General features: G+C 35.2%; 1 protein-coding gene across 2 annotated transcripts in view; it reads right to left on the bottom strand.

Moving 5' to 3' along the window:
* The window catches only part of SLC25A40 (solute carrier family 25 member 40), a 33,776-nt gene extending 19,429 nt beyond the window's left edge, over nucleotides 1-14,347 (bottom strand). Inside the window, exons 1-5 of one of the 2 annotated variants that reach the window (XM_031454847.2) lie at nucleotides 14,151-14,347; nucleotides 5,769-5,837; nucleotides 4,306-4,426; nucleotides 3,018-3,077; nucleotides 1,157-1,263 (exon numbers count right to left, since the gene is read on the bottom strand). In XM_031454847.2, the coding sequence (XP_031310707.1) occupies nucleotides 1,157-1,263; nucleotides 3,018-3,077; nucleotides 4,306-4,402 (264 nt within the window). In that variant the 5' untranslated portion in view covers nucleotides 4,403-4,426; nucleotides 5,769-5,837; nucleotides 14,151-14,347. Of the gene's footprint in view, nucleotides 1-1,156; nucleotides 1,264-3,017; nucleotides 3,078-4,305; nucleotides 4,430-5,768; nucleotides 5,838-14,150 lie in introns of both variants that reach the window. The other variant, XM_031454846.2, reaches the window with a different exon arrangement.
* Between the last annotated feature and the right edge of the window lie 43 nt (nucleotides 14,348-14,390).

The following is a 14,390-nucleotide window of genomic DNA, read 5'->3' as shown; positions in this document are numbered from 1 at the left end:
CACCCCTCCCCTAAAGTCTTGCCTTATGCGTCTCTTCTATCTGGCTGTTCCTGAGTTGTATCCTTTCATGATACACTGGTAATCTAGCAAGTAAACTGTTTTCCTGAGTTCTGTGAACTGTTCTAGCAAAGTATCGAACCCAAGAAGGTGGTCATGGGAACCTCTGATTTACAGCTAGTCCATCAGAAACACAGGTGATATTTGGGACTTGTGACTGGTATCTGAAGTGGGAGCAGACTTGTGGGACTGAGTCCTTAACCTGTGGGACCTGATGCTAACTCCAAGTAGATGGTGTCAGAACTGAGTTAAATTGTAGAATACCCAGTTGGTGTCCACTGGAGAATTGCTTGGTATGGGAGAAAAACCCCACATATCTGGTTCAGAAATGTAAGGGGAGTGTTCGGAGAGAAAAACAGTGAGTAGTTTTTTCTTATACTTTCACATACAAACCTGTGAATGAATGTATGCAGTAGTTTTATTCAGAGCCCAAAACTGGAAACCACCCAGAAAACAGACTGTGGTATATCCATACCATGGAATACTACTGAGTAATAAAAAGGAACAAACTACTGATACACTCACAACTTGGATGAATCTTTAGATAATTATGCTAAGTGAAAAGTGCCAATCCCAAAATGTTATATATGATTGTTATATAGCATTCCTGAAATGACATTATATAAATAGAGAACAGATTAGTGGTTGCCAGAAAAGGGAAATAGGAAGGATCTTTGTGGTGATGGAACTGCTCCGTATCTTCTTCCCTGTATAGATGTCAACATCCTGGTGGTGGGACTGCACTTATCTTGTCACATGTTACCACCAGGGGAAACAGGGAAAAGGTACATGGGGTCTGTCTGTATATTTTTCTTAAAACTGCACATGATCTCAAAATAAAAATGTTTTTTAAAAATCAACTCCCCCTTTTTTTTCCTATGTAAGTAAGCATGAAGAGATGAAAATAAAGTTAACAAAGAGTTAAAAGCAATAAAGTACTTCCCCTTTCCTGCTTCACTGTCCATCTTTTAATTGTGGATAAATGTGCTAACTACATGGTGAACTTCTTACTCTCCTGCAATCATTAAATCTTTCATACATAACAGTAAATATAAGAATGGAAAACATACTGTGATGATAAATAATTTAATCTCTTTACCAATGTTCCCTTGAAACGTCCTGGCTTCTTATACCATACTTTGTTGCCTTCCTCTTCACAGACACATAGATGATCCATGAGTCCATTACTATATAGAAAACATTTTCCTACCAAAGAAGATTGCAATAGTCAATGATTACTTCACACAACTGTATTATTTCTACAGATGAACAAACTGGAAGTACGATGAGCAGACTAAGAAATCATGAAAAGACACATAACCTTGTCTTCACCTTTTAGGATGAAACAGAAATAATTTGATTTGCTTAATGACATAGCACTGGGCTCTCAACTCACACTGGTGAAAAGCAACTGAGTAAGTTAGGATTTCCGGACTGTAGTCAGCAAATGCATACAGAAATAAATTCTTTTAGGTTAGTGAAGGAATGGAGAGGGAAGATAAAGGAGGAAAACCTGTTTTGAAAAGAGAACATAAGTGTATGTCTTCTCTGGCCAGAAGAAAACTCTGTGGTATGTAAGGGAGCTTCAGACAAAAAATACATTATGATATCTAATGTATATCTGCAAGTCACTAAGAGAGCAGATCTTAAAAGATCTCATTACAAGAAAAAATTATTAACTAGTGAGGTGATAGATGTCGACTAAATTTATTGTGGTAATAATTTTTCAAGAGATACATGTTATCAAACCATTCTACTGTACACCTAAAACTAGTACAATGTTATATATCGATTATATCTAGTAGAAAATAATGCTATGCTTTGTCCCTCTCTCTGTATTTATACTGCTCAGTCTAGATATTCGTCAGCTCCCTCCTAATTCGCTACAACTTTCTCTAATAACAATTCCTTCCCATTATTGTATTTGTTCGTGCTGCCAAAACTGCCTTCTCTATTTGGCCATATATTTTCTGTCAGTTTCACAATACTATTAGTCTAACTTTAATGTACAGGAAACTACCTTCCTTTTCAGTCTCTTCCTACAGTCCACCTGTCCTTCACTCATCCGAAATAATGCCTGTAGTGCTCTCCATCTCACCGCCATGCATTCAACAGGGGCATTTTTGTCAGAGCTAACTTTCTTATAGTCCAAGCAGTCTGTTTTCTGCTATTTAAACATGTTTAAACTAATATTATCTTTATAAAACTGTAAAATATTGATCAAGGAATTGCTATTTTTGCCCATCTAATAAAAATGTAACTACTCTCCTCAAAGTTGACATAATTTACAAGGTCCAGCAACTAACCAAGCTGCTTGATAAAATGATGAATGTCCTATCACTATTCAAGCAACAACTGGATGACTGTTGGATGAATATTCTAGGGTGGGTGCAGCACTTAGACTAAAGGAGGAAGCTAGATTCTAAGGTTCCTTACACGTATAATTCTGTTCCTGCTTGTGAGGCATGTACTCAAATATAAAATCGTCCTCTGCTTTCATGAGTAGACTCATAAAAGTGTTACATATGTGCCACATATACACACACTCACACAGGCAGTTGACCCTTGAACAATACCGGTTTGAATGGTGAAGGTCTACTTATATGCAGATTTTTTTCAGTAGTAAACACTACAGCACTACACGATCTACAGTTGCGTGAATCTGAGCATGAGGGACTGTGAATACTGAGGACCTGTGGGCATCAAGGGTCAACTATAAGTTATAGGCAGACTTTCAACTGCATGGAGGATGGGCGATGCTAACCCCCTTCATGTTCAAGGGTCAACCGTATTTGTTTTCTGCTTCATCATGGACAACTAAGAGCCAAAAAAGTTTCTGCGTGAGGATCAAGGTATCAATTTTATAAAATTGACAAAAAGAGAATATTATTCAAACAAAAATGAATGCAGTGGCATTCAAAAATCTAACATAACATTTTCAGGGTAACTAGAATACACACCTTTGGAGAATGGGTTGTTTTGGGCTTGGAGTCGAATTTTAACAACATCAAAAGGTGTCACTGTGAAGATACAGAAATTTCAATTAACAAGTGATACCTGTAAATTGTACAGATGTTTGTCCAAAGAATACAAACTACATCAAATGATACCTTTCCTCATACCTATATAATGGGTAAGATTATTTATCTTTAAGTGGTTTTGAGTGTTAACATTCTAATTTTTTGCCTATGAATTTTGTTTAAAGAGGACCAATGAGAAAATGTAATTACTTCTCTCACAAGTTCTAAACTCTCACTTATAATATTTCTACAATTATAATTCTATTAGCATTAAAACTAAAATATTAGCATTTATAAGAAAATGTTATCTGACGTAAAGAATAGAAGTTCCAAAAGTCTATTTAAATATCTGAGAATAGCTCTGTATTACAACTAATCAATAATCAAACAACATAAGTCTTCCTAATCTGTTAAATTCACCTGTATCAAATAAAAACTACAGATGCAAATTTGAGTAAGCTAGCCATAAATCATCCTTACTACCATGTTCTGTTACTCCACTGGGAACAGTACAGCAAAGGAAAAAGGTTTAAACTTGCATGCTATTATTTCCTCATCTGAGAAGAAGGAGGTCACATTAGAAGATCTCTACGGCCTTAACAACCCTAGAGGTCTGACCTGAAGGAAGATACTATACTCTAAAGCAATCAGCTTAGTTTGTTCTAATGATATGCTATCTTATTTAAATAAACTAGCCAACTCATAATCATTAAAATGCTAAACTGCCACCTAACTATGTCATTTGGCTGCATCTATTAAGAAAGTCATTATAAAACAAAAATGTGGTCCAGAGAAATTTAAGCAATTCACAGTTACTAAAAACAAAGTAAAACATAATTTGTATTTGTTGCTACTATAAGGTGCCCAAATTCTCTGTATTTTTCATTATGCTAATATTTTATTCCATCTTCTTACTTTTTATTTAAAAAAAGGATAACAGAGTCATAAAAATTTAACATTGATAGGGACTTCAAAGAACTCCTGATCTAAGCCCCTAACTTCGCAGACGAAAAATGAAGTAGAGAGAAAGGGCTATCCTAAAGTGCATTCACCCTGAGAATGGCAAAGCAAGACTAAAGTTCTAGTCTCGATTCTCTGTCAAGAGTTCTTTTCATGTTATCATGATGTAGCATGAATGATAATACTATCATTATTTCACAGACAGCAAAACTCAAACGGAACCTGTGATTAATTCAGTTATATAATCTACATCATAACATTCCTTTACCCATCAGCGATGTCAGTATAGCTCCAGTACAAGAGGCAAGCATTTGTTGAAGAGGTGTCACTTTGATAACTGGTGGTCCCTCTGCCTCAGGATCCATATTTTTAACTAATAGAGGAAAAATCTGCTAAAGAAAAGCAAGATGTAAAAAAAAAAGTTTAATGAAAAACATCCTCAAAATTAACAGCTAAAAGGTAAACAAACTATAAAAACAATAATCAGTTTTACTATCAAAGCACAAGTTGTTGACCACTTTCAAAAATAAATATATGAATTTTATATAAAAAGGCACTAAAAAACTCTCATTAATAAAACACGTTCTCTGATCTTCCAAAAATTGTAATGTACTTCAGCTAAGCTATGTGAGCAGCATCACATTTGTAACACAGTTAACAGAGCATTAAGAAAACAAACTCCGGCCAAGTAACAGAATGAAAGCAGCTGACCAACAAGGCTCAGAATCTGAATTTAGGCTCAAAAGAACTATTCAGATACTCTAATCTAGTATAGAGATATCAGCAAATATAGCACTACTTTTATTGCATATCAAACACTGTTGCAAAATAAAATTAAAACACATAACCTTCATAAGAAGCATTATCTTAGAAAACTTCAGTGAGAAAAGCAACATATACCTATAAACTTGTTCAAAAATAACCAGTCAATAACATATGGGGATCATCTTTCCATGTCTATGTACACAAAAGCACATACATGTGTATGTATAATATGTGTATACATGCACGCAGGCAGATTACATCTAACTAATCAAATATGTACAAACATTTGCGTATCTGTGTACATGCATCTTTTTTAAAGACAAAATAGGTTAATACTATTCATACAGTTTAGCAGCTAGCTCTGATACTTAAAAATATATTATAGACATTGTGTCAATAAATACAGATTTACATTATCATTTTTAATGCTTGTGTGGTTTTGAATCATATTTATTTAATCAGCCTTATATTATTAGATATTTAGGTTATTGCCAATTTTTCATTAATTCATTAATTTCATAAACGCTCATATAAATATCCTTATACATACATCTTTTTGTGGTGTTCCTACAACCACTATAGAAGAAAAAGTAATATTGCTAGGCTAAGATAAAAACTTGAGACAAATTACCAAAATGGTTTCCAGAAAGACTGGACCAATTCATATTTCCATTGGCAACATATAAGTTCCTATTAGCCCAAAAATTCACCAAACGCTCTCTCATACTACACATCATTTTTTTTCCTGAACCATTTGAAAGTAGGTTGCATACATCACACACTCTTCATCCTAAATGCCTCAGAATATTCCTATATAAATCATAATACAATTATCAAATTGAGGAAACTTAATGTTGATAAACAATCTACAGTTCATTTTCCAATTTTGTCAATTATCCCAATAATGACCTTTATAAAAATGAATGGTAGTTGTTTTATTTCTTTAGACTTTTATTATTTACCTACCGGGTTTAAGACTTTTCCTCAACTCTATGTTCCAATACTTTATTGTTTGTAACATCAGTTGCTGAAAATCTGTAGTGAAAAAAGAAAGTAATGTCTTATCTTTTCACACAGGAAAGGGATAACAAGCCTAAAGGAAAAGAGTATATAAAAGACTTTAAAATGAATCAGTGAATATTTATTAAATATTGTTTACTTATTTTATTAAATATTTCTATTAAGTGCTTTGAGGAATATGAAAAGCATTCAATGAATGTTATCATTAGAGTTATGAAAATATTTTCACAAAAAATCTTCATATTATCCCAGTAAAAACAGACAATTCTAAACCTGAAAGTACTGACCAATCTTACTATCACTGGGATTTGAACAACTAGTTTCTGTGAAACTTATAGGAAACTCAGAGACTAAAGTAACATGGTAAAGGTGGCCACAACATAAAAGAAGGTGTAACACTCTGGTCTACAGGACTATTGTCTTAGTTTCTTCAACAAATGACAGTAAGGTGGGGGAAAAGGTAGCATTTTCTTCTAGGAGTTTTATAATTTCAGGTTTTACAATTGAAGTCTTTAATCCATTTTGAGTTGATTTTGTATTCAATGTAAGATAAGGGTCAAAATTCTTAATATAGCCAAATTCATCAATCTTTTCCATTATAGATAACACTTTTTTTGTGGTTTCTTTAAACAATCTTTCCCTATTCAAAAGTTCAAAAGATATTCACCTATATTTTCTCCCTAAAAGTGCTAAACTTGCTATTGACAAATTTTGAGTCCTTAATCCATACAGAAGTTTTTTTAATAGCATGTGAAGTAGGGATCCAATGTCATCTTTTTTCACGTGAAAATAGATGACTACTTTATCCAGCTCCAATTATTAAATAATCCTTCTTTTCTCCTTTAACCCAACATACTATTTGGTCATAACTAAGTTCTATTTCTGTGTGGAACTATTTCTAGTCTATCTACTCTATTGGTCAACTATCCATCCTTAAACCATACCACACTGTATTATTATTGTGTCCTAATTAGTCCTTATATTTGGTAGAAAAAGTCCATTCTCCCTGTTCTTCTCCTTCAGAAGTGTCATGGTTACTCTCGGCCCTATGATCCATCATATAAGTTTAAAGATCATCTTACCTTGTTCCTTGAAAAACCTCTTTGGGATTTTTGATTGGAATTGAATTGAATCTATAGATAAATCTGGAGAGAATTACTATCCATGAATACCATCTATTCCTTCATTTATTCAGGTCTTCCTTAATGTTGTTCTGAAAAGGTTTAAAATTTGTCCTATAGAGACACTGCATATTTGTGGCAGATCTAACTCTAGGTACCTGGTAATCTCTAACACTAATATAAACAGTGTCTTTCTTTTAATTACACATTCTCTCTGTTGTAAGCACATGCCACTGATTTTGTGTATTAAAACTTATACCCCGTCAACCTTGCTAAAAAAATCCTCTATTATTTCTAATTATTGACTTTGAAACTCTTGAGTTATTTACGTAGAAGTGAATGTTGTCTGCAATCAATGACTTGGATTGCACCCATTCCTAATCATCATGCTCCAGTTTAATTTTCTCACTGCACAGGCTAGGATCTTCAAGACAGTATTAGACAAAGAATGGTGGAAATGAGTATCATTGTTCTATTCCTGAATTTAAAAAGAATTCTTCTAAGATTCCCCATTAGGATGATGTTTGCTCTAGACTATTTATTTATTTCATTCATTCATTCATTCATTCATTCATTCATAAATAATAACTCTTCATCACTTTAGGAATTTTCTTTCCAATCCCTATAAAGACTTTCTTTCCTTCTTTCTTTCTTCTACTCCAGTTTTAGTGAGGTCAAAGTGACATGTAAAATTGTAAGATATTTAAGATACACACCATGGTGATTTGATAGATGTATATACGTTGTGAAAAAAATACCTTCTATCTAGTTAATCAGCACATCCATCACCTCACATACTTATCCTTTTTTTGGTGAAAACATTTAATTTCTACTCTCTCAGCAGATTTCAATTATATAACACAGTGTTATCAACTACAGTCACCATATGGACATTATATCCTCAAACCATATTCATCTCATAGCTGAAAAGTTGTATCATTTTACTAAACTCTTCCTATTTCCCCACCCCCTGGCCCCTGACAACCACTTTTCTATACTCAGTTTCTGTGAGTTTGATTTTTTCTTTTTAAGAGTCCACGTACAAGTGATACTATGCAGTATTTGTCTTTCTGTCTCGCTTATTTCACTCGGCATAACGTATAGGTTCATCCACACTGTCATAATGGCAGAATTTTCTTCTTTCTTATAGTTGAATAACATTCTGTTCTATCTATCTATATCACATCTTCTTCATTTTCTTTATTTCTTTCTTCACAACTTTATTGAGGATTAACTGACATACAATAAACTGCATACATTTAAAGCTTACAACTTGATAAGTTTTGACCACCTGTGAAACCATCACTAATAAACAAAATGAACATAACTGGCATACTCATTAGTTTCCTCCTGCTCCTTTGTTACTGCTACTTCCCAGCACTCCTCCTCCACGCACTGAAGCAACTAATGTTCTTCTGTCACTATACATTAGTTTGAATTTTTGAAAATTTCACAAGAATGGAATCATACAGTATGTATTACTTTTCTTCTGGCATCTTTCATTTACTATAATGCTTTTGGTACTCATTCACATTATTGTATGTACTGGTACTTGGTTCTTTTCTATTACTAAGTAGTATTTCACTGTATAGCTATACTATAGTTTCTTTATCCATTCACCTATTGATGGAAATTTGGATTATTGCAAGCTAGGGGCTAGTACAAATAAGGAGCTACGAATATCCAAGTTTAAGTCTTGAGTAAATACATAGAAATAAAATGGCTGGATCAAAAAAAAAAAAAAAAGAAAGAAAGAAGAAGAAACTATAGTCTGTCCACAAGAGACAAATGCAAAGGTGGTTCAACCTGTGAAAATCAATCAATGGAATTCACCATATTACTCAGATGAATGGGGAAAAAAACACATGATCAACTCAGTTAATACAGTAAAAACTGATAAAAATCCAACACCTTTTCATGATACAAACATTCGACAATGTAGGAAAAGAAGGGAACTTCATCAACATGGTAAAGGGCATGTAAGAAAAACCCACATATAACATTATACTTAACGGAGAAACTGAAAGCTTTCCCCTAAATTCAGGAAGAAGACAAAGATGTCTACTTTCTCGCATCATCCTGGAAGTTCTAGGTAGGGCAATTAAGTAATAAAAACAAACAAAGGCATCTACATTTGAAAAAAAAGAAGTAAAACCATCTCTATTCACAGATGACATGATTTTAATATCTTGAAAATTCTAAAGAATCCACCAAGAATACCTACCAGAGCTAATAAACAAATTAAGCAAGGCTAGTTTATCTTATATCGATCAACATATAATCATCAGTTGTAATTCTATACAACACTTAACAGTCTGAAAATGAAATTAAGAAAACAATTCCACCCGAGTATAATTTTATAGTTGGCCTCCTGATCCCCTGAATCCGAGGTAGCACAGATTCAAATAACTGTAGATCAGGTAGTACTGTAGTACATATTTAATTAAATAAAATCCACGTATAATTGGACCCACAAAGTTCAAACCTGTATACAATAAAAATTACAAAACATTGCCGAAATAAACTAAGGAAGACATAAATAAGTGAGAAAACATCCTGTGTTCATGGATAGGAAACCATAATATTGTTAAGATGGTCATATTATACAAATTCAATGCAATCACTCTCAAAATTCCAACTGCTTTTAACCAACAAGCTGATCCTAAAATTCATACGAAATTTCAAAAGACCCTGAATAACCAAAACAGTCTTGAAAAAGATGTACAAATTTTGGAGGATTCAGACTTCTCAATTTCAAAACTTACTAAAAGGCTACAGTAACCAAAACAGTGTAGAAGCAGCCTAAGGATAAACATACAGATCATGGAACAGAATTGAAAGTCCTGAAAATCTATGGTCTATGGTTAACAGATTTTCAACAGTCTTTCCAAGAGATGCTGCTATGATAAATGAATATCCACATGTAAAAGGATGATGTTGGACCCTTAGCTCACACCATGTACACAAATTAATTTAAAATGGGTCAAAGGCCTAAGCTAAAACTATAAAACTCCTAGAAAATGAAGTAAAGCTAAATGATCTTGGATTTGGCAACAGGTTCTTAAATATGACACCAAAAGTACAAGAAACAAAAGAAAAACATAAATAATATTAGATTTTATCAAAATTTAAACCTTTTGTGAATCAAAGGACATTATCAAAAAAGTGAAAAGACAAGCCACAGAATTGGTGAAAATTTTGCAAATCTATCTGATAAGAGTCTAGTATACAAAATCCTTCAGAACACTTACAACTCAGTAAGAAAGAGACAAAAGCCCAATTTAAAAATGGACAAAGGACCTGAACACTTATCAAAGGTATACTAATGGCCATGAAAATATGCTCAATGTTACTATATGATCCATCAATTCCAAGAAAAATAAAAAGATATGTCCACAAAAAGACCTACATATAAATGTTCACAGCGTTATTCATACCACTCAAAATTAGAAACAACCCAAATACCCATTAACAGGAGATGGATAAACTGTTGTTTATTCACACAATGGAATACTACTCAGAAATAGAAAGGAATGAACTATCGATACCTGGAGCAACATGGATGAATCATAAAAATATTATGTTCGACAGAATAATTCAGATGCAAAGCATATAATTACATGATTCCATTTACATGAAGTTGAAATACAGGAAAAAATATTTATTAATTAAAAGTCTGAAGGGTGGTTACCACTGGTAGGAGAAGGGAGATTGGAAGAAGGAATGAAATAGCCTTCTGAGGTGACCGAAAAGTTCTTTATTTTGATGGAGGTGATAATTACATGGATACACATATTTGTTAGAACTCATCAATCTGTTTGCTTTAAATGGGTGCACTTTATTGTATGTGGATTATTAAAAGTATTAGAAAAGTTTTAAATTTGCATGATGAGACGTATATAGAGGTCTTATGGTAAATCAATCGTACTGGGCCTGGCACATTGTAGGTGCTTACTCAATATAGAAGGAAAGAAAAAAGCAACAGAGGTAGGTAAATTGTTTCATAGTCATGGTCAAATATGTATTCTGTAATATCCTAAAGGAATTTACAATCTAGTTTGGAATGTAACACAACCTCTGAACCAAGTCATTATCCTTAACAGCTCCTATGGGTCCCACAGCAGCCACTGACTTAACACTGCCTCAGGGTGATTCATTCTCAAATTCTGAATCCTTCTGCCTGGCTTACACTCTGTTTTTGACTCTTCACTTAGGTTGTGTTCGAAGACTTAATACACTGAATTTTCCTTGGTTTCCCAGCTCACTCTCACCTGAGACATGAACTGCAGTGCCACTGCCATTAACTCACTCTCCTTTCATATGCTTAGCCTGAAAAACTAAGAACTTAGCCTCAGAAAAACTTGAGGCTCTCCAGTTCACCGGGGTAGTAAGACTGCAAAATGTGAAAATTAATCAATAAAAATAGTAATGGAACACATTTCAGAAGACAATAGATCAACAGTTGGCAAAGCAATCAAACCGGACTCTTATTGAAGGCCCCAAACTAGCAGGATACAAAGGCTAAATCTAGGTTAGGCTTGCTATGAAAAGGAAAGAGGAACAACTGTTAGCCAAGTGGCGAGACTTAAGGAAGAGCAAGAGAAAAGGAAAGTGGTACTACAGGAAAATGAATAAATCCATTTGTTTAGACTCCATATATATATGAGGTAGTCTGAAAAAGCAGATTAGGCCTCATATGATAACCACAAATAGTTGTTGGGTAGACTGAGCAGAGATTATCTTAATTTACAGTTGATGATGAAAATGTAGCATAGCAAAGTTAATATCTGCTCAAGGTCAAACTACCTAGGAATAGATCTCATACTGAATGAAAGTCATTTTCTCATGATTCACAGCCAAATACTCATTTAATTAGACCACACTTCTGCTCATGTTCTCCAACTCTGCTTATTAGAATTCTTCAACCAACTTCTCACCATAAGTAACGCTGTACCCATTCATTTCTTCTTGAATGTATACCTTTCACCTGAAGCACATCTCAAGACATTAACATAATCCTATTCTCTTACCAATAGCTCTGATTATTCATGACAGTAAGGAGGTTTCTATGTTTATAGGCCGCAGATATATGACCACATCCTTTTTCTGTTGGCAACTAAAAGATATGAGTTCCAGTAATAATTTTTAAAAATTGTCCTTGGGTTACAGATCAGAAAATTTCCAACACTGTCCAGTAAAACAGACTTTCTGCTTATTCACAGCTTGACATTATCACCTACAGTGCAGTCAAGGGTGTGTCTAAAAGCCTAGGGTGCAACTCTGTTACAGTCCTTCCTCTTTATAGTAAGTAAGAGAGGTACCTTATCTTTCACTGGAATATAAAAGGGGCTTCCTGTTTTTATTTTCAACAAAAACATGTTTAAATCTTTCTCATATCCCCTAAGCTTTCAAAGACCCTATCTTCCCTTTCTATCTTTATAATTCCCTTACCACAACACATTTTCGGCAAGAGTACACTCAACCTGTCTCCACTTCAAGCCCATCGTTTTTAACTTAGTACTCACCTTAGCTAGCTACTGAAAGTCTCATTAAGGAACCAATGACATCTTAAATACCAGAACAGAAGGCCTATTTTTCAAGTCTTAGCCTTTTTGAACTCTTGAAGATGGAGTGGCTGGTGTAGAGTTCGCCAGAATGATAGATAGCACTTACTAAGTTCTCATTCTGTGCCAGACACCATACTAATCATGTTTTCAAAAACGTTTCACTTAATCTTAACAACATCTGAGAAGTGTTTATTACCCCCTTCTCACAGATTAACATTTAGGATCAAATTACCCAAAACCACAGTTAGTGAAGTCTGCATGATCCCATTGTTTGTAATTCTGTGACATTTGAATATTAGTTTCCAGTTCTCTTCCTAACACCGTGGCTTTTTCTCTCTCTCACTATTTCATCAACCTCTGCTCATCACTACTTCTCTTATTTCACATGCTCTCCTAGGCAATTTCATTTCCTTCCATGACTTTAACTACATTCTAAATTAGTGTTTCTCAACTTTTTAAAACTTTCTATAAACATAAAAACCTTGTGTTTTCTGTAACTTATTTATTAACTTATTTTGAAAAGACTGTTTTTCCTAAATAGAAATTCTGATGTCGAATATGTGTGTTCAAACTATAGCTCTTCCTGTCTTTCAAGATGTGACAACCTCTCAAGCATCACCCCATGATGGAGAATCAGTGACTGGTCTGTATGATGTCTCTCAAATCTATCTATCTTCCCTCTCTTCCATTTCCTTCTCTCTCCCAGACATCTTTCCTGAATTACAGACAAATATTATGAAGTGTCTAATTATGATAGTTCCATGATCGTCTCCCCAGCCCTTCAAACAAAAGCCATCCATAGCAAAACTCTCATTTCCCTTAGCAGACCTGAACCATTTCTTTGTGTCCGTCATTTTGGCTAACAGTATTACAATCTACCCTTATCTCTGCTTTAAGGTAGCTATTTGTGAAACAGTGATTTGGACACTAACTTTCCTGAGCTACTAAGTTAAAAATCGACCATTAAACAATGAGTGACTATCATTGCCAAGAGTTAAGGAATGCAAAGTAGTACAAGAATTAACCCTTTTTACTCCTTAAGATGTTTACAAGTAAAAACATAACAAAGTCAATTTGTGCGTGAAGCGTTTTCCCACTTGTAAAATAAAATTTAGTTCTCAAAACATTTACATTTAATCCTTACTACAAATCCCATTTTTACAGATGAAAAAACTGAGACTCAATGGGATTAGGTAATTTAACCAAAGTTTTACAATTGTAGGGGCCGGTTGAGACCCCAAATCCTAGACTTGAGATTTCAAATTCCCCATTCTTTCTGTTATTGCGGAAATAAACTTCTATACAGTAAGACGAATATCGGTCTGGGCACAGCAAAGGTCAACAGAGCAGCGCACTCAAGTACTAAAAGGCACAAGGCGACCTGGACGCGCTCTAGGCCGGAGGCCTCCTGGCCCAACTCTCGCTCGGACGCGCTCCGTGCACTCTCTCCCCCGTAAATCTCCGTGCGGCCTGTCCCCAGCCGGCGGGGTGACAGCGGGAAAACCACGTTCTGCGACTTGGGGCGCGCTGAGCAGAGGCTGCGGCTGGCAACCCGCCCCGCCTAAAGCTGAAACCGGGCTCAGCCGCAGCCGCTGCGCCCCCAGCTGCCGGGACAGCCGACCTGCGGGAAACAAGCGTACCTGGTGGAGGAGGCGGCTGCGGGGAAGGCGATCCCCCCAACCTTAGAAGACGGGAGTGACCCTGGTGGCGGGCAGGGCCAGGCTGCGGCGCTAACTGCATTCACTACGTTTGGTTAACTCGGAGCCACAAGGACGCTTCAAGCAACACAGGGACGAGAAGCAGCAGGAAGAGATCGCGGATCTGAAACCGAGAGGGCATCGCAATGGGGGAGGGGAGGGGCGTGGCGCGAGCGAGGAGGC

Source organism: Camelus dromedarius, chromosome 7 (assembly GCF_036321535.1).
Source record: "Camelus dromedarius isolate mCamDro1 chromosome 7, mCamDro1.pat, whole genome shotgun sequence".
NCBI classification, from domain to species: Eukaryota; Metazoa; Chordata; class Mammalia; order Artiodactyla; family Camelidae; genus Camelus; species Camelus dromedarius.
The sequence above is the reverse complement of the archived record's forward strand: the minus strand, read 5'-3'. Positions and strand labels throughout refer to the sequence as shown.